The sequence below is a fragment of the Talpa europaea genome (assembly GCF_964194135.1).
Source record: "Talpa europaea genome assembly, chromosome: 15".
Lineage (NCBI taxonomy): Eukaryota > Metazoa > Chordata > Mammalia > Eulipotyphla > Talpidae > Talpa > Talpa europaea.
Window position 1 is genome coordinate 18,417,562 of NC_140083.1, and position 23,693 is coordinate 18,441,254.

Below are 23,693 nucleotides of genomic sequence, written 5' to 3' on the forward strand. Positions count from 1 at the left end.
TATCAAATTCAAAATAAATGTATATAGAAAAACACACATCCTAATAAAGATATTTTATTATTTCACTATAAATTTGTTAATATGCCAGATTGCATTTTCTAAATGGAAAATGAGACATAAGATAACACTTCTTTGACTCTTGAGAACTTTGATATCATCATCTGTCTTTTGGAGGGTCCAGTTTCTTACGACGTCTATGATACCTTGAAAAAAGAAAAATATTTAAGATTTTTTACATGTCTATTCTCAATGATATACACCTGAAATTTGTATAATATTAAAATGCACTGTTATTTCGATAAAATTTTTTTTACTTAGGAAGTGTTTCATGGTACAAAATTTACAATTTGTTGTACGTAATGAAAAGCATAGCAAAGACAAACCACTTTTCCATAAACAAAATCCACTTTGCTAATCTATTTTTCTTTGAGGTTTTGTGAGAAAAGTAAAGATTTATTTTTTAATTAATTCTCCAAGAATACAACTCTTTATTTAGCACGTCTCACAGATGTATTGGTAATAAGTGGTTATGGACGTAAGGTATAAAATTGAAAAAGGACTTCCAGGAACCTGGTATTTTCCACAGCAAGGCAGATGCTGTGGCTCATTGCACTATACACAGTTTATGTGAAGTCATTCATTGAAATATTCAGTAAGACCTAATGCATCTGAGATATACTGTCTTCTTCTGAAAGGAATTTTAGCAAAACTGCATAGAACAGCATTCATCACAGAGTATGTTTTGATATTTCCTTCAAGAATATGGATACAATTGCACGGGCTTTTTTCCATTTCTTCCCAGTTAAGGCTCTTTATTTCATCGTAATTTTTTTTTTTTTTTGCACAGAAGGTATAAGTACTAAATGGAGTACTGTGAGGCTGTAGATCTTTATGGTGATATGAACAACTGTTTGAAAGAATAACTTTGGCACAGTTACTACTTTTCACAGTTTTACACAAAATGGCTTTGATTCATACCTAATAAAAAACATATCTTAATTGAAGAGCCAGTTGCTTCAATTTGAAGGCAATGATACACTTCAGATTTTAAATGGAGTTTTACTGAATTTTCTTCTGTGGTTGCATAAGGATTGTTTCCAACCACTGACACAAGATAATTAGTATAGAAATAATCTCTCTATACATAGTGTAGAAACAATTGGAGCTGTTACAAGTTGGCTAACATATCCAACAGATATTACTGGTCTTTTTTACTAGTTGCAGCTAACTCGTTAGCTGCCTCCTCCTTGAGACTATTGATTTAACTCTTACTGAATGCCTACTATGTATCAACCATTGTTCTGGGCACTGTGAACAATCCATATGAGTTCCCGTCCTCGTGGAGCTTCCACTCTAGTGACGGATGGATTGGTTTACCATCAAGAGGATGAAATCCAAGAGGTTGAGGATGACTCTCCTTGGAGAACAAACATGACAGCAAAGAGGTAAGAGGGAGGATCAGCCTGGAAGGATAGTGGGCTGAGATCCCTAAAGCCACTGGCAATAGACAGGATGGGGATGGGAGGCTCTAATATAAGATTATTTTAATGAAAGTTCACTGTTCCTGATAGAAATATCAAATTTCTATGATTAGTTTGCTATTTACACAGAATTGGATACAATTGGTAATGTTTATAGGAAAATGTGTAATGTCAAAATAAATGGAAGAAATACAAAATAAAACTGAGGATTCTTTTTTTTTAATAAAATTTTTTTTAAAGATTTATTTATTTATGCATACAAGAGCTGGGGTACAGGCCAGAAGTACAGGGGGTGAGAGGATTCACCAGAGACAGAATGGGGAGCAGAACAGGCAGATCTACTGAAATATACTGCTAAGGGGAGCAGCAGGTGAGACAGGAGAGGTCTGCTGCACCATGTGGGTCACCCCAATGGTCAGACAGGAAATAGAACTCATGCTGCAGTGGCTGAAAACAGCTTGATTGCGCTGTCTTTAATCCCTGAGCCACCAGTATTCTTTCACTTGTTTGTACAGTAACAAATAATTTTAAGATCATAATGCCTAATCCAAGCACAGGTATGTTAAAATAAGCAACATCAGACTTTATTGGTTAAAATATTAATGGGGAGGGGCCCTCCTTGGTGGCCCAGTGGTTAAAGTCTCAGTGCTATCAAGCTATCACCAGCAAGCCACTGCAGCATGAATTGGATCCCCAGCCAGGGAGCTAGCCCACAAGGCACAGCAGACCTCTCCTGCCTCGCCCACTGCTCCCCTCAGCAGTGTCTTCAGTCTGTCTGCCTGTTCTGCTCCCCACTCTGTCTTTGGTGAATCCTCTCACTCCCCACACCTATGACCTATACCCCAGTCCTAGTATGCATAAATAAAAATAAATCTTTAAAAATAAATAAAGGGGCCTCCCCAGTGGCACAGTGGGTTGAGCATAGCACTGTGGAGCTGTCTGCAGCCTCTGCAGCGCGGATTCAATTCCAGACCAGCCAGGGAGATATCCACATGGTGCGGCAGACCTCTCCTATCTCGCCCGCTGCTCCATCTGCCTGTTCTGCTCCCCACTCTGTCTCTGGTGAATACTCTCACCCTCCCATGCCTCTGGCCTGTACCCCAGTTCTTGTATAAATAAATCTTTTTTAAAAAATAAATAAAAATAAATAAAATATTAATGGTATAATACTTTCAAAAAACACTGTGGCTTTATATGTATATTTAATCATTTTAAAAGTTATAACTTTTGATCTGGCAATCCCTCTTCTGGAAGTCTTTCTAAATCAATATATAAAACTAGCTAAAATAGTAAGCAGGGGTAGGGAAAGATATGTGATACAAATATACACACACAGTATAATTTCAACCATATATAAATAAGCAAACTAACAAAACATATATAGATAGATATAAAGAGAGAAATGAAATGCACTGTTATCAGTAATTATCTCTGAGTACCTTTACCAAGGAAAATTCTCTTTTTAGTTCCTGCATTACCTTATTTTATTGATTTAAGAAAATTTCTGCACAGAGTACATGTGTTTTGGAGATGTGCCAGATAATCAAGTTTTTTCTAGTGCAATGGCATCCCTGAAAGCTTTTCTCTCAAAGCAGAAAATCACCAGAACAGATATTTGCAAAATCACATCTTGCTGAAATTTATAAAATTTACATTGTGTTTTTCAGGAAGTAGATTCGTAAGTGTTATCAGATTCTTAACCCAGAAAAAAATAATTAGTTTACACTATTTAATCATTGTCATCAGAAGATTGACAGTTCTAAAATATACTCAACAACGTCAAACAACATTTACAGATTTCTTAGCATGTACAAAATTCAATATATGTCACAATGGCTATCCTGAACCAAGCACCTTAATTTTAGGGTACACTATATGTCATCCAGACTAAGACCCTTAGTAGAATAAAAACCTGCCATATTAATAATTAACAACAGTGTTAAATTGAGACTGTTCTTGGCAAACCAACATCTTACACAATGAATCAATGGCACCTGGAATATATTTCTTTAGTTCTTAATCCTGAGGCAAACTTTACCTCTACTTCAAAATGCAGCTGAGTCTTCAAATCTGTTTCCGACTGATGATGGTCACTAATTTTTGTTGCCTCAATGGGAAAATGTTAAAGTAATTCTTTAAATAAGTGGTACTGTTCATATATTTATAGGATTATGCTACATTTCCGAATATTATCATTACTTTTCAGATCCTTCTTACTTTCCATCCAGCCTTTCTCAATCCTTCTTTCTTTCAACCTAACTTTACATTTAGTGGACCTCTGTTATTTACTATTTTCTTATTGAAGAATACTACAAATACTAGAATCATTCACTCAATTCATTTATTCATCACTTAAAAATGTGTGAGCATCTACTATATACGAGGCACCATTTCCAGTTTGTAGTACACAAAACAAGACAAAATCCCTACCCACATGAAGATCACATTCCAGTGCATGATAGGAAAACAAGAGAAATAAGTTGGCCAAGGAAGGCTTCAGTTAGTAAAAACCTGACGAAATGGGAGAACTAGCTTTGCTAATACCAGCAGGAAGAACAAGCTATGAAGAGATATAATGGCTCTGAGTTGGAAGGAAGAGTATGTACAAGGAAGAGCAAAGAGGCCATATGGCTGAGACAAAGTAAACAAGGAAGAGAACAGTATGAAATGAGAGTGGAAAGCTAATGGGGTCAGGCCCTGTAAGGTTCTTGCAGATCTTATTAAGGTCTATTGCTCTTCTCTGAGTGAGATGAGAAGCTACTGGAAGGCTTATAACAGAAAAATTACAAGACCTAAGTTTTAACTGACTACTCTGACTGTGCTCTAAGATCAGACTACAGGGAAGCAAAAGCAGATGGGAGACCAATTAGGAAGCTACTACAATAAACCAGGCAAATGATAGTGTGGATCAGGTTGGTGGCTGAGAGAACAGTGATAAATGGTTAGATATAAATACATTTTAGAGATAAAGTTAACAAGAGTTGTCCAAAGACCAGACGCTGGGTTTGAGGCAAAGAAAAGAGGTTTCTGTTGCCAGCATCTAGAAGAATGAGTTAGCATTAACGGAGCTAGTGAAGGCTGCAGAAGAAACCGGTTTAGGAACCATTAGGAGCTTACAGACATGTTAAGTTAGAGATGCCTGTTAGACAGGTCAAGTAGGCAACTAGTTACACAGGACTGGATGTCAGGGAGATGAGTCTTAACCAGAGAGAGATTTGAAAGCCATCAGCATGCAGATGACATTTAAAACCACAAGACTGGATGAAGTCACTCTCTTAAGAGAATAGGACAGAAAAGAGGAGAGATCCAAGGACTGACACAAAGGGTACTTCAAAATTTAGATGGACAGATGAAGAAGAATGAGCAAGAGAAACAAAGGTAGTATATGAAGTTTAGATATGCATAAAAGACTGAACAAATCATTAAGGTCGAATCAATCAGAAGAATAACATAAATCTCAAATACAACCATTAGGAACTCTACAATGTTGCTAAAATGATGTGTTCTAGAAAGAATGCTCCATCACCTCTGATTTTGTTTTCAAATCAGTGAGGAAGACCGGAAAGAGAAAGGCTTATACAATCATGCTGGCAACTAGGGCACTGACATGCCCTGTATCCCAACACGAAAGGTCAACAGAAGACTCCTTAGAGGCAGCTATGGAGGGCAAAGCATCTTAGAATTAAGTCCTCATCAACTATTTACAGTGAGGATATCATATGTATTAATAAGCTGTTACAGGGAATACAAAACAAATGCATTAGTACATGGGGTACTTTTCAAAGAATATGCTGGAAGTCCCACAGCTTCAAATAAATAAAATGCAAAGGCTAAGCTAATTTGTTTTCATCACTTATAACTTTATCAAGCAGGAAGTAGCAGGAGCTTTACAGTAATACATGCTATTTCTAAAAATTTTATTTATTTATTTATTTATTTATTTATTTATTTATTTATTTATGCACTAAAGAACTGGCTAGATGTGCAAGGGATGAGAGGATTCACCAGAGACAGAGTGGGGCGCAAAACAGGCAGATTGACTGAAATACATTGCTAAAGGCAGCAGCAGGCGAGACAGGAGAGGTTTCCTGGCCAGGGATAGAACTTAGGCTATAGAAGTGACAGTGTTGAGACTTAACCGCTAGGCCACCAGGAAGGCCCCATGCTATACTTTGAAATCATCCTTTCCACAACTGAATATAAAAAGTCATTCAGGCAAAGGCAAAAGGTAGAGAACTAACAATTTATTTTAACCCTAAGCCCAACAGACTGGGTTTCCTTATTAACCATCTCCCACACTAAGAATTCAAATAGATCTAGCACACAATCTCAGGATAAAGTCCCAAAATTCTAAGACAACTCTGAATTGCCATCTTCAAGTAAATAAGATCACCAAAATTAGGAAAACGCAAAATCCATATCACAAATTAAGCAGTAACAATTTTAATTTTAGATCTCCAGACTTCAATTTTTTTTTAAAGATTTATTTATTTATTTATTTATACAAGCACTGGGTACAGTCAGAAGTGCGGGAGGGTAAGAGAATTCACCAGAGCCAGAGAAGAGAACAGAACAGGCAGACTGACTGAAAACACTGCTGAGGGGAGCAGAGGGGGCAGCAAGAGAGGTCTGTGTGCCATGTGGGACCCTCGCCGGCAGCCAGGGATCGAACTGGCGCTGCAGAGACTGCAGGCAGCTTCGCAGCCCAGCGTTCAACTGCTGCGCCACTGGGGAGGCCCACAGACTTGAGACAATTTAATCACCAGTGTTTGCTAGACTATTTCAACATCAATTCTTTTTTTTTTTTTTAAAAGATTTACTTATTCATTTTACACAAGAACTGGGGTACAGGCCGGATGCGCAGGAGGATGAGAAGATTCACCAGCCACAGAGCGGGGAGCAGAACAGGCAGACTGACGAAATCACTGCTGAGGGGAGCAGCAGGCAAGACAGGAGAAGTCTACTGCGCCATGTGGGACACTTGCCAACCAGCAGGAATCGATCCAGTGCTGCAGAGGCTGCGGATAGCTTCACAGGGCGGGGCTAAACCACCTGCCCCACCAGGGGAGGCCCTCAGCATCAGTATTTTACAGTCATACTACCTAAGTTATTCTACCTCTGCTCCCAGTCCACCCACGTTGGGTGAGGTCAATAATCAGATGCAGGTAGGTTCAGGACTAAATGAGATGGGGCAATTCCGTGGGATCATAAAATCTTAGCTGATTTTGATTAAAAATCTGATAAGCTTGTTGGACGTGTACAATCATACATAGCTTTACTTATAATCCTGAAACATGATCACAAGGATGCCCATGGGCAAAATTTTTCTGTATATACAAAAGCCAGTATCTAGAGTATTGCTGCTGAGCTCTTTATTAGGATAGATATTGGAAGATCTAGTCCATCTAATTAAAATCTACTTACAACTGAAATTGCCTAGTAATCCTAATGGGATAAGACATACCAGGAGATTAAATTAATTAGCAGTCAAAAGCTGATTAGCAATAAGATTAAATAAGTAAATAAGATTAAACATAGATGGGGCACTAGACATAAATGTCTAAAGATAACAGGCTTGGCTTTAAGACTCCCTAATGGGGCCTCCCTGGTGGCGCAGGGTTGTTAAAGACAGTGCTATCAAGCTAACACCAGCCACTGTAGCATGAGTTCAATCCCCGGGCAGGGAGATAACCCACATGGCGCAGCAGACCTCTTCCATCTTGCCCACTGCTCCCCTCAGCAGTATATTTCAGTGGATCTGTCTGTTCTGCTCCCCACCTGCAGGAATCTTAAAAAATATTGTGGCAATATGAAAATGCAAAAAGAAATAGGTACTGAAAGCCATTACAGAAGAACTTCAAGGTGGGATTTGAATTAAAATCTTTATAAAAGATAAGCATGGCAGATACTATGAATTAGGAAGGGAAATCTTAGACTACACCAGGATTAGATATGGAACTATGAAATGGCTTGGTTATTTTGTTTTCACATATCCTGATTTACAGTGACAAAGACAGGGGAAAATCCAGGCAGCATGCATAAACAAAGTAGGTACTAAATAAGAAAGAAAATTCAAGGAAGCAGACATAAAATAAAAGCAGGAGTTGAAAGATACCATGGTGGAGAAACAATCAAAAATTTTTTTCTTGTGAAATTGATATATAAATATCACTTTTATTACAGAAAAATTATTGAGAGACTTCCTTAAGATAGGGAAAGAAGAACTGTGTTTCATTACATTGAATTTAAAACTTTGGACAGATATCTATAGTTTGAAATATTCTAAGGGTAACAATATTGGGAATAAGACCAAGGAATTAAAAACAGTCATTAAACAGTCAGTTTATGTCATCTATAAAATGAATGCAATTTAAAATCTCGTAATAGACATTCAGCTTGGGGAGAACGAGGAGAGAGGAGAGAACAAGGAAAGAAGAGCACAGTGGAGTGTGGAGGATTATGGGCACCTTGATTGTGGGAAAACTATGATGACCACACCCGAAGGGAAAAATCCTATATTATGAAGAAATAAACAAGGATGTTTAAAAAATAAAAAGAACTGAGATATCAAGTTATGAAAATATATAGTAATATCCATTTAAGCTTCCTCCAAGTGAAAAACACAAATCTAGGGGCCTCCCTGGTGGCTCAGAGGTTAAATCTCAGCACTATCACCTTTACCACCTGAGCTCAATAAGGCCAGGGAATTAACCTACAAATGGCCCAGCAGACCTCCCTGTCTTGCCTGCTGTTCCCCAGAGCTCCCCTGTCTCGCCCACTGCTCCCCGCAGCTCCCCTCTGCAGTGTATTTCAGTAAATCCACCTGTTCTGCTCCCCATTCTGTCATGGGTGAATCCTCTCACCCCCTGTACCTCTGGCCTACATCCAGTTTTTCTACACATACCAAAAAAAACCCCAAATAAATAAAAAACAGAAAAACACAAATCTAAAGAGGCCACATACTATTCTGTGTACTATAATGATGCATACACATCAGTATATATTTGTCCAAACCCACAGACTGTACAACTCCAAGAGTGAACTAATGGAAGTATAGACTAGAGGGCCTCCCTGGTGGCGCTAGGGTGAAGAAGCAACCTATGAAGCTGTCCGCAGCCACTGCAGCACGAGTTCGATTTCCGGCCAGCCAGGGAGTAACCCAAATGGCGCAGCAGACCTCTCCTGACTGGCCCGCTGCTCCCCTCAGCAGTGTACTTCGGTCATTCTGCCTGTTCTGTTCCCCCCCTCTGTCTCTGGTGAATCCTCTCACTCCCCTCCCACACCTCTGGCCTGTACCCCAGCTCTTGTATGCATAAAGAAACAAATCTTTAAAAAAAAAAAAGTATAGACTAGAGGTCATTATGATATAGGTTTATCACTGTAACAAATGTACCACTCTGGTGGGGGATGTTGATAATGAGAGAAGCTATGATTATATGGGTAGACAGTAGAGAGTAGACGAGAAATCTCTGTACCATCCTCTTAATTTTGCTGTGAACCCAAACCTGCCCTTAAAAAAGTCTTCAAAATGAAAAAACTATTTTTAAGCACACCAGCAATGTAAGAACTAAGAATGGCAATCTTGAATCTGCTGATTTTAAAAATCAATACATTCATGGCAATATGCTTCACATTTGAGGCTAAAACCCTCTGTTATAGACTGAGATCTCCAATTTTTATTTTATTTTTTTTGCTTGCGCCTACACCATTTTAAAAAGTATGAACATGCAAGCCCCAATATGTATGTAAATTTATTTTTAAGTTATATACATTTATACATATTCTGTATATATAGATAAAAGAAATTATTGAGGTAACACAAAAATAAATACAAAGTTCAAAAAAATATTTTAAAAATAAAGTCTCAGAATGAAATTCTGAATGTGATGTATGGACTGTGAAGCCGACCTCTGAGTAATGTCTTTTATAATTAAGGGAAAAATAACCTTCTAAAGGAAAACAATCGAGTTCCAGATCCAACTACCTACCTGCTTTCAGAACTGCATCCCACCAGATGATTCACAGATCTTCGGACTCAAAATAACCAACAATAGATTCACTTACCTTACTCCCAAACCTGTTTCCCCACTTGCATGAACAACACCATCCACCCAAACACCTGTCAGAAACTTGAGGAGCTTCATATGTCTTCCTATTAATACCCAGGCAGGTTACCTACTACTGCCTATTAAACACAGTCCCTACTTTTATATTTCCCTTTTCTATTCCTTCTGCTGATCCTTTCATTTTTCATCTGGATAGTCATAATAGTTTCCAGCATGTCTTCCTGACTGGAATCTTTCCATGTATGTATGACCTTATCCCAGATACAGGGTCTACTTGGTTTTCTTCTTGGCATTTTGCTTCTTAAAACTTGGTAAAATGAAAACAAAATCTAAACTCAACACAACATAAAACCCTCTGAAGACCCTTCCTACATCCCCACCTTTTATTCTGGGTTCTATCCAATCTGAACTAACTTTCTTCAGCATAATCTGTCTCAAATACTCTTCTACCTGGGGAGCCTTTTTGTCATCCCCATGGGTACCTCCTAACCATTCTTCAAACTTCAGTCATTTGATTTTGTTTTTTTACTCTATCTTTCTTCCTTAACTATTACCAACTTGCAAACAAGGATTATGCTTTTGATTGCCCAGCAGTTAATAAAGCAGCTTGATGAATGTATAGTCATTAATTCCATAAACATGTCCTACCACAAATGTACCAACCCAATGCAAGTTACTAGGTGACTAAGTGAATAAGAACAATGCATGCTCAAACATAAACAATTTTAAAAAGTTACCTCTTAGTTTTGATAAGGAAGTTATGAAAGAAAAGAATCAAAAGAAGAAAACAGCTTTGGTTAACTTCTGCCATTAAAACAAAGGAAAAGAGAAGTACTATTTCATTTTTGCTACATTATAAGTAGACTTCTACATACAATTTAGTAGATGACCATACTGGATATTAATTTCCCCATACAGAATATAACCTCAGAAGTTTGTTAATGCAAGAAAAGTTATGTGTTCTTCTACAATGTTTAGTGGGAGTTGAAGAAAAGAAAACTTACTGTCCACGAGGATACCAACGGTGCTTAGTAGTAAAGAACATTTTGCTAAGTTGTTCTATCATGGGTCCTTGCTCAAAGTGTTCACCTTTTTCTTCTAATCTGGTTTTTAGCACTTGATCATGTGTTTCTTCATTATTATGTACAGGGTCTGGTCGAGGGATAGGCTACAAAATAATCATCAATGAAAGGCATCAAAATGTAGGAATGTTGATCAGCCTTTGACTGAGTTTACATAATCATTACACGCAGTAATTGATTATGGTTCCTCAGGGTAGGTAAATGATCAGAGTTTCACTTAGTTATATTATTCATTAAAATCTCAGTAATATTTCCTTCTCATATCAAGTTTTGGGCTTCTTTTCCAACAATAAAGTTCTATTTAAAGGTATTTTCCCCCAATAATAAAGTATTTATTATTATAGTTTCTATTTCTCAAAATGATAAATTTTGCCCATTATTTTTTTCTAGTCTCTACCTTATATATCATTAAAGTTGAGATATAATGAAAAACCTTTTATTGAAAATGACATTTCTTACATTCAAGGAAGCAGGAAAAATTTCATTGTTTTCATTAAGTGAATGAAATGCCATCAAACGATAATTTTTTATAATTTCAGTAGTTTTTTTTCCCCCAACGACATTAATCTCATCTCTTCCCCAACACAGTGATATGGTATATTCCAATCAGTAACAGTAGCTCACGAAGCACTTGAAATCTGAATTTATAATCAGACTTTACATTCATATACTACTAATGATAATTACCACCTTCTACCACTATATTAAATGTTATAGTATATACTTCAGCTTATTACATGAAATAAAGACATCAGTTTTAAGAACAGCAGCTAAGTCACAGCCTTGTTAGAGTGCAGAAATGTGCTCTACAAGGATAACAAACATTGTGAGTAAAGAAGAAAACGTCAGATAACACAATAAAGAGGAATGGCGCAAAGGGTTAAGTCTCAGCACTATGAAGCTATTGGTAGCCACTGCAGCATGAGTTTGATCCCCAGCCAGGAAGCTAACCCACATGGCGCAGCAGACCTCTCCTGTCTCTCCTGTCTCGCCTGCTGCGCCCCTCAGCAGTGTATTTCAGTAGATCCGCCTGCTGTGTTTCCCACTGTCTCTGGTAAATCCTCTCACCTCCTCCATAGCTCTGGCCTACACCACAGCTCTTGGGATGCATAAATAAATAAATCTTTTTTAAAAAAATGGATCTTGAGAAACCAGATTATGAAAGGCCCTCAAAGTGAGAAGTAACAATTTGACATAAGTAAAAATAAGGAACCACTTACTGAGTATGGAAGAAGTAGAAGTATAATGAAGCATTTAAAAACTTAAATATTGACCTCTGATTCCAGCACTTACTCTGTATGCCCTTGGATAAGTTATATAAGTTTTTAATTTCCCTTTTTATAAAATGAGAGAAGTAATATCTACCTAATAGGGTAGGAAAAGGTTTGAGTGAAAGAATAATACACAGTTTGCTTAGCTACTTCTCATACTGCATGAGTTCAACAATGGTAGCTAGTTATTAATATTTCTTTTAAGGCGTCAAACAGGAAAAAAGTGATGTGAATTTATCTTAAAGAATAAATACTCCTTAGACATTTAAGTACTGTTAAAAGAACATCTCTGGTATGTAAGGTGAAATATTAATAAGTATCTTTGCAAGTTATTATTAGACCCTGAAGGGTGCCAGAAAATACAAGATTAGAGTCTATAGTTTTTTCTCTTTTATGTTAAAGATATGTTAAAGATCAAATGTTAAAGATCAAATGTTTTAAATATTATTTCAAAAGTTAATATTGTTAAAGATCAAATGTTTTAAATATTATTTCAAAAGTTAATATTGTCAAGTGTCTCTTGATTCTCTTCCCATTCCCAAGCAGACTCAATTCTAGTATATTACAAATTCTCCCTGTTTTTGTATGATTAAAAACATTATTCTTCCAGGCACATAGATAAAGACACTGGAATTAATGGATTCTTCAAATTCTGTACCAAGAATCTCTGGCGGACTCAAAATTGGTATTTAGATAGTATTTGATCTCCTTGATCAAACTTCAAAGAAAAGGTACATGAATGTAAAAGTTAAAAAGAAAAACTAAAATAAAACTAAAAAGTCAACTTTATAAAACATTAATAAACATCAGCCTAAATTGTATGCCATATGCTTAGTGTCTAGACAATCAAAAAGATCCATTAGAGACAGGACCTAATTCCAAATTGAGAAAAGAGGAAAGTCAAGTCTAAATTTTAAGTTATATTTGAGAATATTTATTTAATGCTATATACTATCTTCACAAGATTTATAAATTTGGTCAAAAAGAATGTTCTAACACTAACATGAGTTCAAGAATGTTGTTATGCAGCCCAATTTGTAATGTATTACTTGAGAAATAAAAAATCCTCTGCTTTCCCACATCAATGTCTCTTAGCCTTAAAACAGACTGAAACCAGTAAGCATGAAGCACAAGGAATAAACGTACTCATTTAATCAACAAATATTTACTGAGCACCTACCAAGAGCAATGTGTTCCAGATGCTATAGAAATAGCGGGGAACAAAACAGACAACAGAAGTGGTTTTTCCCTTTTTTCTATCTCCTACCACTAAAATATAAGCTTCATGAGGTTAAGGCTCTGTCTGTTTTGAGTAATATTTTTATGACACTGCCTCAAAATATTAAATCAAAGAGCACTGGATTATTGCCTGTGATACCTGGCTAGAACACAAAGCAGGAAGACAAAATGGTGAGGTTAAAAAGTGAGTAAAGATTAGCAAAATAACATTAATCTACTTTGACAAAGCAACCAGGACTCTGGCCTTAATGGTGATCTTTAAAAATGGTAATTCTAAATGCACTATATGATGACTTGATTCACTGAATAACTTTCTGTGCAAAAAACAAATCAAACATTACCAAATATATCAAAAGAAGGCTTAGAGAATAGAAGAAAGTATTTCAAATATAAAACAATAAACAAATTTAGGTAAAGCTAAAATAAATTAAAAAACCCTCCTTGATCTGGTACCTGGCTTTTGAAGAAATATGGAAAAAATTAAACGAGGACACTTAAAACCTATGCCCATATAGGCCCATTAGAAAAAGACTGACCTAAAAAAAAGAAAAAGAAAAAGAAAAATTTACTGAAGATTGAAAGGTTATCAGAACCAATATAACATAAAAGTTATAAAACAACACCTTAAGCAAAAGTTTTTCATTATTTATCAGATTATAAGAGAGTCTGAGACAATGTATTTGTAAGTTTATACTAGGTGTGTTTGATTCCCAAACAGAAATCTACCTAATTTTAGAACAGGAAAGTGACACTGTAATTGTGTTTAAATGGTTCATTTTGTATACTGAGAAAAGCCTTCAAAGAAAAACGATGAAAAAGAATTAAAAAAAATCAAAACAGTAACGGGCCTCCCCTGGTGGTGCAGCGGTTGAGCACTGGGTTGTGAGGCTGCCCGCAACCTCTGCAGCACCAGTTCGGTCCCCGGCAGCCGGCAAGGGTCCCACAAAAAAAAAATCAAAACAGTAAAATTCAAAAGTCAAAATAAGATCCAAAGCAAAAAGAGAAAACCAAACAAACCCCTCTTTGAAAACGGTAAGGAAGCACAAATATGTCTAACAACATTGTAAGATTTTCTCATACATACTTTTGTGTGTTCATATGGAATGTCCACAGATGGGTGGTAGCATACTATTGTCCTGTTGTCAGATGTCAAAGCCAGCTCTACTTTGCTATATTAAAAAAAGAAAGAAAGAAAAAACCTTTAGAAATGGTTATATTCAAGGCAAAATAATTATTCTTAGAGCTAAGATTAATTAATCATGAATCCCTGAAGAACAGATGCCACCTCATAGGGGACAACTCAGACCACCCCACAAAAAATGTCAGTTTAACCATCACAAAAAAACCCTACTGCACTACTCAGCATTTTATCTAAATTATTCTTCAAATTATTTGTTTTTAGACTACCCAAATATTTGGAAGAGACATTTATGCTTGCTTACCACTATTCTTAGAACTTCTTTTCCTTATCTAAAAACTACCTTCGAAAGTTGTACGGAGGGCATTGCTTGATTAAATTATTAAAGTTGAAGATCAAAGTACATAATCTTCTAGGTTAAGGATCACTTGAATTTCTAATCATGAAGATTGTGCTTGAGTACATTTTCTAGATCAGAATTTCTCCAAGTACCTTTGGCAGAACAGTACAACTATAAGCCTCCCATAAAAAGGGTTCTGTGTGGTGCACTTAGGAATTACTGAACATTATTCCTCCCTGCTCCCATTAATATTCCTCAGAAGAAGATATTTTGGGCAATATTGCTCTAAATACTTTTTCTAGGAATGCTCCAGCTGGATCTCATTTCTGTGGATATACTAAGCAAGCCTGTTTTTCAAATACTCTGTCAACTCCTATTGTTCTTAGATCCACATACATTCTAAGAAGCATGACTTTCAGATTTTATTAAATGTATATATTCTCCAGACGTCTAAAAACCTCACTTTCCAGGATTTTAACACCAACCACATTTGAATCAGACCAGCAATTAAACTATAAAGAATATTTAATCTAATACTGGATTACAGATTAGGTTGTTTCACCACAATTTTAAGCTTGACTACCATAACATGGCTATAATAAACATGTTATCAAATGATTTTTGATGAAGAATGGCACTTTACATATGCAAAACAGGTACAAGAATCAACCTTCTCAGGTTCCAAAGTGTTACCTATTACCTAGTCTAGTTTCATCACTCTCTTAGTACTTACTAAAGTACAACTAAAACTAGTGTCCAGAGGGAAGAATATATTATTTACTAAAATCTGCAATAAAAACAATGTAGCTTAAGAAGTTACATTGCAGTGTCTGCATATCAGACTCCACTACAGAGAAAAAAGAACATAATATTCATAAGCTGTTCTTAGTATAGTGATTAGACTTAAACAAGTATCAAATAAATTGTGGCTAAATTAAGTATTTGTAATTTAGGACTATTCAACATCAAACAAAAGATAAGTATGTAAGCAATAGATATGAACCCCAAGAGAAGACTATAAAAGCTAATTAACTTTCCCCAAAAAAACTAAAGAATGCTTTGGGAAGAAAACATGTACATTTCTATTAGTATATCTATCTTACAACAAATTAAATATTCACTGATTCACAATCACATTTTTTATTTTTATTTTTTGAAATTTTATGTTTATATTACCCATACAATTGCAACCCCCTTATTTTGACCCCAGTACCTCCTTCCCTATGCCCCCCCCCCCCAGTGTGTCTCTGGTTCATAGTTGTTTGTTGATTTTGATTTTTTCTTTCTTATAGTTATTCTTTTTCCTGGTCTCTTATTTAGGTTTTCTAGATTCCTGCTATGAGTTAGTTAAAACATTTACAAGCCCAGAACTGGGTAAATAATAACATTGAAATAATTCTTTAAAATTAAATTAAGAATAATCAGGGGGAAAAAGTAGAAAACATCAAAAAATAAAACATTTCAGATACAGCTAATAAAGTGTTACTTTTTTCAACCAAATTTTAATACATACCAATTATAGTCATCTGGAAGAGAAGAATATGTAGACTTACGACAAATACAATATAAAGCTCCATCTGCAAAAATCCCAAGCAGTAAAATAGATTTAGTTAATTTAAGCATAAGTTGTCACATAAATGTAAAGCTAGCTTCACACATTCAAACAATATTTAGAGCTTCTTCATTACTATGTTCCCTATTGCCTATTAACAAGAAAAATAATTACCAACCTGCCTTTAAAATGTTAATTTCTACAGAATTAATATTTTAAAAATATCTGACATTTTAGCAAGAGAAAGTTCTGGATATGAAAAGTATCAGAGATTCAAAACACGTTTTATTGCACTTTATTTTTTTTAAAGATTTATTTACTTAAGCATACAAGAATTGGGGTATAGGCCAAAGGTGAGGGGGGTGAGATGATTCACCAGAGACAAAGGAGGGAGCAGAACAGGCAGATCTACTGAAAAACACTGCTGAAGCGAGCAGTGGGCAAGACAGGAGAGATCTGATGTACCATGTGGGTTAGCTCTCTGGCAGGGGATTGAACTCAAGCTGCAGTGGGTGGCGATAACTTGACAGTGCTGAGACTTTAACCCCTGTGCCACCAGGTAGGCCCGCACTTTTTTTTTTTGTTGTTTAAGATTTATTTATTTATACAAGCACTGGGTACAGTCAGAAGCGCGGGAGGGTGAGAGAATTCATCAGAGCCAGAGCGGGGAACAGAACAGACAGACCGACAAAATACACTGCTGAGGGGAGCAGCGGGCGCGGCAGGAGGGTTCTGTGCGCCTTGTGGGACCCTTGCTGGTGGCCAGGGATAGAAAAGGCGCTGCAGAGGCTGCAGACGGCTTCGTAGCCCAGCACTCAACCGCTGCACCACCGAGGGAGGCCCACACTTTTTTTTTAATTGCCCTTCACAGATAATGTGTTTTTTACAAACTGAGGATTATGACAATTCTACTTCAAGCAAGTTTATCGGTGCCATTTTTCCCAACAATATATGCTTACTTCATGTCTCTGTGTCGCATTTTGGTAATTCTCATGATATTTCTAAGTTTTTCATTATTACATTAATATCTACTATGGAGGCCATATAAAACAAAAAATTTAACTGATAAATGTGTGTTCTGACCAGTCATTCCCCTGTCTCTCTTTCCCTTTGCCCAGGCTTCCTGGTTTCCCAAGACACAACAATACTGAAATTAGGCCACTTAATGCCTGACAATGGTTTCTAAGTATTTAATTTAGAGGAAGTCTCTCAAATTAAATCAAAAGTTGATTAAGCGTAGTGTGGAAGCCATGTCAAGAGCCAAAATAGGTGAAAAGTTAGACCTCTTGCATCTAACAGCTAACCATGTTTTAAATGCAAAGAAAAAGTTCTTGAAAAAAGAAAAATATAAAACAAACAATAAAAAATAACAACAAAAGGGGAAACGTTCTTGAAAGAAATTATAAGTGCTACTACAATGAACACATAAATGATAAAAAAGTGAAAGCTGTATTGCTGATATGGAGGAAAAGTTACTGGTTTGAATAGAAGATGAAACTAGCCTGAACATTACCTTAAGCTGAAGCCTAAGCCGCAGTAAGGCTGTAACTCTCTTCAATTCTATAGACTGAGAAAGGTGAAGAAACTGCTAAAGAAAAATTTGAGGTTGGTTCTTGAAGTTTAAGGAAAGAAGTGGCCTCCACAACATAAAAGTGCAAGATGAAGCAGCAAGTGCTAATGTAGAAGCTGCAGTGAGTTATTCAAAAAATCTAGTTAAGATAATTGATGAAGGTAGCTACACTGAATAAGAGATTTTCAATGCAGACATAATAGCCTTATATTGGATAAAGGTGCCATCCAGAACTGTCATAATTACAAAAAAGTCAGTGACTGGCTTCAAAGAACAGGCAGACTCTACTGTTAGAGGAGCTGATGCAGCTGGTGAACTCAACGCTTATTTATATTCCAAAAATCCTAGGGCCCTCAAGAATTATGCTAAATCTACTCTGTCCATGTTCTATAAAAGGAACAAAGTCTGAGTGACAGCTCATCTGTTTACAACATGGTTTCCTGAATATTTAAAGCCCACTATTAGGACCAACTATACAGAAAAAGAGATTCCTTTCAAAATACTGCTGCTTCTGGACAATGCATGTGGTCACAAAGGAGTTCTGATGGAGATGTGTAAATAGATTAAAGCTGTTTTCATGCCTGCTAACACAACATTCAACCTGCAGCCCATGGATCAAGGAGTAAACTTCCACTTACAAGTCTTATTATTTAAGAAATAGAATTTGTGGGAGTCCCCTGATGGCGCAGGCAGTTGAGCTCAACGCTGTGTAGCTGTCCGCAGCCTCTGCAACACTGGCTCGATCCCAGCTGGCTGGCGAGGGTCCCACATGGCATGGCAGACCTTTCCTGTCGCACCCGCTGCTCCCCTCAGCAATGTATTTCGTCAGTCTGCCTGTTCTGTTCCCCGCTCTGTCTCTGGTGAATCCTCTCACCCTCCCATGAATCTGGCCTGTACAATGGTTCTTATATAAATAAGTCTTTAAAAGAAATAGAATTTGTAAGGTTATAGCTGCCATAAAATAGAGGTTCCCCTGATGGATCTGGGCACAATCAATTAAAAATCTTCTGGAAAGGATTCACCATTCAAGATTCCATTAAGATCACACATGATTCATGGAAGGAGTCAAAATATCAACATTAACACAAAGTTGGAAAAAGTTGATTCCAACCATCACGGATAACTTTAAGGATTCAAGACTTAAGTAGAGGAAGTAATTGCAGAGGTAGTAGAAACAGCAAGAGAATAGAATTAGAAGTGGAGCATGCAAATGTGAATGAATTGCTGTAAGTTTATGATAAACCTCTGGTAAGGAGTTGCTTCTTATGGATGAGCAATGAAAGTCATTTCCTGAAATAGAACCTGCTCCTGATGAAGATGCTGTCAACACTGCTGAAATTATAAGAAAAGATTTAGAATATTATATAACTTTAGCTGATAAAGCAGCAGCAGCAGCGTTTCAGAGCACTGACTGATTTTGAAAATTCTACTATGAGTAAAAATGCTATCAAACATCACACGCTACAGAAAAAATTTCATGAAAGAGTTAGTCGATGTGTCAAACTTCATTGTGGTCTTATTTTCAGAAACTGCCATAGCCCCCAACCTTCAGCAACTACCAAGCATAACTTTTACATGACTCGCTTTATTTGCAATAGTCGCTTTACTGCGGCGGTATGGAACCAAATCTTCAATATCTCTAAAGTGTATCTGCAATTAGGACTGTTGCCAAAGTTAACATCGATCAATCCAAGGCAATTCAATCTGCCAAAAAGAATTTCAAAGCAGTTAGCTCTCCGTAACTAGTAAGCTACTCTTGTAACATATTTATATATGTACAGCCTGTAAGTTTTATGTATGTACGTATGTGTGTGTATATATATATGATTGCATTTTGATAAGATCTATAAAAGCTGATAGTCCCACTTAACTTTCAAATGCTCAGTATTTTAAGTTACTACATGAAAGGAGGTAAAAGAGAAAGTATATTGGACTAATTAACATGCAGAGCATCAGGTTCTGATCACAGCTCTCATTTACCAGATTTGCTACTTTGGGTAAGTTTCTAAGAGCCTGAGAACTCAAGTTCTTTCATCTTCAGAAAGAAATAATACCACATGGCTTACCACATATATTAATCAAAGTTATAAATATCAAATGGTTTAATATGCTTAAAAAACCACAATGTTCTACAATGCTAAGTTGACTATATGGAAAGTTTTAAATGCCTCTTCTGGAATATAGGCCTTTTTATTTTTGCTCAATGAACTCTCTCACTTAATCATGGTTTTAATTTGCCTCTAATCATGTCCTCCTTTTTCATTAAAAATAACAATAATGCTTTGCCTTCAATGAGAGGACTGACTAAATAAAAGAATAAGGGACGTCAGAATGCAAGAAGTTAGGTAGTTAGGAGAATTAAGTGATCATGTGATAATATAATAATTTTCTGGGATAATCTAAATTAATCCTTAGTTAACTAGATAGTTTGAAAACTATAATTCACTCAGATCATTTCAATAAACATTTATTTAGGGCCTCCCTGGTGGCACAGGGGTTAAAGACACAGCACTATCAAGCTATCACCAGCCACTGCAACATGAGTTCAATGCTCAGTCAGGGGGATAACACACATGATGCAAGAGACTTCTTTTGTCTTCTTCAATGCATGCCTCAGAAGGGAATTTCAGTACATTTGCCTGTTCTGCTCCCCACTCTATATCTCTGTTGAATCCTCTCCAACCCTAAGACCTCTGACCTATACCCCAGTTCTTGTATGCACAAATAAATATTTTTTAAAAAATTTATTTATAACCTCTCATATATGGGAATCACTGAAGAAACCAAAATAAGACACTGTAAAATTTGCAATTTCAAGGTAAAGTACATATAGACAATTTTTACTTATCCAGGGACAGATTAACAGATTTTCAAATTAACTTGAGGGAGAACTAATGGTTGTTTCAGGACACAGACTAGGTAAATGCTGATTAAGTCTGATTTCCCATCAGTCTTTGGGTTGGGTTCCTGCCAAGGCAAAGCGGAAGATAAGCAGCAGGGGTATCTCTCCTAAGTCTCAACAAAAATGCTCCTAGATAATCAAAAGCTGACTATAGTTTATTTTCACTCTGATTTCTTGTTTATATCTAAAGTCTCTTAGCAATCTCTTCTTCTCTTAGAAAATACTTTCACTTATATTCTTTACTTTAGTCTTCAAACACTTTCCCCCTTAAACAAACATTCAATTACAAATGGATAAACAGGAAACACGAAGGAAGAGATTAAGGTCACAAGCAGAGAAAGTTCATTATCACACACCTGCTCTCAGCTAAATCCCAGTTAGTCTACACAAATAAACTGTTTGATCCATACCACCTACCCTATATTTATACATATAAATACACACACACACACACACACACACACACACACACACGGTTGATCATCTTTTAAATGCATAAATGGAATCTTACAATAGATACTGTGCTGTGACATGCTTTTTACCACCTTCAATGTGAAGATTTTTGCATGTTGGTAATAGCTGTGAAAGTCATAGTAAAAATGTATCAAATTTATTCATTTTCTTGATAGACAGTGTAGTTTTCTCTCCTTTCCATAACTGCGAACATTCTTGCTATTAAGTATATACAATAATGAAATGCTTTACATTTTCTACAATAGACATGTACTTCTATAATATTTGAAAAACTTAAGTCTTATAAACATTTAAAAAAAAAAAACCCACTTACTTTGAATTGGAAATAAATGTTTCAAAATAGTTCTGTTTGATATGGCCCATTTTACTGCTGCTAGTGCCATGGTGAATCAAGAACCTATTTTCATCCCTGCTTAAGAGATAAAGAAACAAAAAATGACACCTCTGGTAAGTTAAAATGACACAATATATTGAATATTAAAAGAACACGATAGGAATTCTTACCTAGAACTACAGTCACATAAGTAAGACTTTTAAACAACTTTCCATTTTCATGCAATATAGGACAAAGAGCCAGCCCCATCGTCAACATACAAGATTACCAACAGGTCCTTTACCATTTCTCTTAAATGCAAACTTCTCAGCACCTAGCGCAGTTCTTTGCACCTAGAGTACTCACTCAGGGCCTCCCTGGTGGCACAAGGGGTTAAGACACAACCTGTGAAGCTTGCTGCAGCCACTGTAGCACAAGTTTGACCCTGGCTGGAGAGATACCCCACATGGCGCAGCAGACCTCTCCTGCTTCGCCTGCTGCTCCCCTGGCAGTGTACTTCGGTCCATCTGCCTGTTCTGCTCCCCACTCTGTCTCTGGTGGATCCTCTCATCCCCCGCATCTCTGGCCTATACCCCAGCTCTTGTATGCATAAATAAATAAATCTTAAAAAAAAAAAAAGAGTACTCAGTAAATATATAACTACCCTTAGAAATTGTTAGGCACACATATAGTACACAGAGTAACCTTCCATGTTAATATGTCTATGTACAAGCTCCCAGATACCAAACAAATCTTTCCACTGGAAACAAATCTTTCCAATGTACTTCACTTGAAGTACATTCTGTTTCTGATTAAACAAACATTCAACACGGTCATTCTTGGCCTATTAAATACAAATTTAGAGGACTGCATACAAACACTCTTAAGTCCCAAATAATATTTTACCACCTTATATAACTTTTAGATTTTTAACTTTCCAAGGTGCTTTCACTACCACTTCATTTTACTTTCATATTAACAATGTGAGGTATCTTTCATTCATGATGAAAGCAAAGTACAAAATTTCAAAGACTTGCTTCCAATAACTTCAGAGCCAGTCATTCACAAAATGCTCGGGGAAGTCAAACGATTTACTTGTCCACTAATAACAGCAAGGGTGGAACACAAGCCCATGCCTTCTGACCACAAGCTCAGGAACAAAACATTATGCACTCCTGGGAGAGAATTTCGGAGGGTTAAGTCCCTTGGCCTGGAATTCAACCTTGAAGCAAAAGCTGTGGCGAGCTTCGGAGGGCCTGAGGTTGAGGAACCTGGTACCAGAAGCACCAATCTAATAACCATGGGGAGACCTGAAAGACCCACCAAGAGCGGTCTCTGAGCCACAAGCTCCTTTAAGCTCTACTGGGCGTATGGCCGGAGCACGACGAGTCCCAAAGGAAGCGTGCGGCCAGGCGCCCGCCCTTCAGTTGGACACCAGCGGATTTCTCCGGGCGCGAAGGACAAATACATAACCTTAACACCTGCCGATAAACCTTCTGAGCCAACCCAACTTCTAAGGACTCCCTGACCGGAGGAAGAGAGGGTAGCGGTTACCTTGACAGCTGGTCACCGCGAGGCCGCCATCTTGCCCCAATCCGGGTGCTCCGAGACGCCTCTCTACGCGCCTTCCGGGCCCGGGAGGCACCCTGGGAAATGTAGTCTCCTCGGGGAAGAGCCCAGGGTGCAGCGCGGCCGTGAGGGTGTAGTCTATGCATTGGGGTGTTTAGTTTCTGCTCTCCGCTGCAAGTTTGCCGCGTTACTGCGTAACAAAATCACTGCCTCGCGCACACAAGCTTGGAAAGTAGCAAATGCATTTTAATTTTATACTAAAAAATAGAAGAGGGCCTCCCTGGTGGCGCAAGGGGTTAAGCACCGCACTATGAAGCTATCCGAGGTCACTGCAGCACGAGTTCGAGCCCCCACCAGGGAGATACCCACATGGCGCAGCAGACCTCTCCTGACTCCCCCGCTGCTCCCCTCAGCAGTGTATTTCAGTCATTCTGCCTGTTCTGTTCCCCACTGTGTCTCTGGTAAATCCTCTCACCCCATGCATCTCTGGCCTGTATCCCAGCTCTTGTATGCATAAATAAATAAATCTTTAAAAAAATTAAATTAAATTAAAAATAGAAGAACTCCCGATCTCTCCCTCCGTGGGTGAGTTAAGTTTTATTAAGGATAGAGGCATTTCAGAGAAGCACTGAAGGGTGTGGGGGTGGATTTGATGTTAGAAATGGGGAAGTGTGGATGCCCTCCAACCGGAAAGCC

At 37.2% G+C, this 23,693-nt stretch overlaps 1 protein-coding gene across 1 annotated transcript; it reads right to left on the minus strand.

Annotated features, from left to right (window-relative positions):
• Nucleotides 1-157: 157 nt before the first annotated feature.
• MRPL42 (mitochondrial ribosomal protein L42) lies at nt 158-21,498 on the minus strand (the record flags this gene model as incomplete). Its single annotated transcript, XM_084255188.1, has 5 exons — nt 158-203; nt 10,552-10,715; nt 14,224-14,308; nt 16,131-16,194; nt 21,429-21,498. 5 exons carry the CDS (start codon nt 21,496-21,498, stop codon nt 158-160), a joined length of 429 nt encoding a protein of 142 aa, XP_084111314.1.
• Between the last annotated feature and the right edge of the window lie 2,195 nt (nt 21,499-23,693).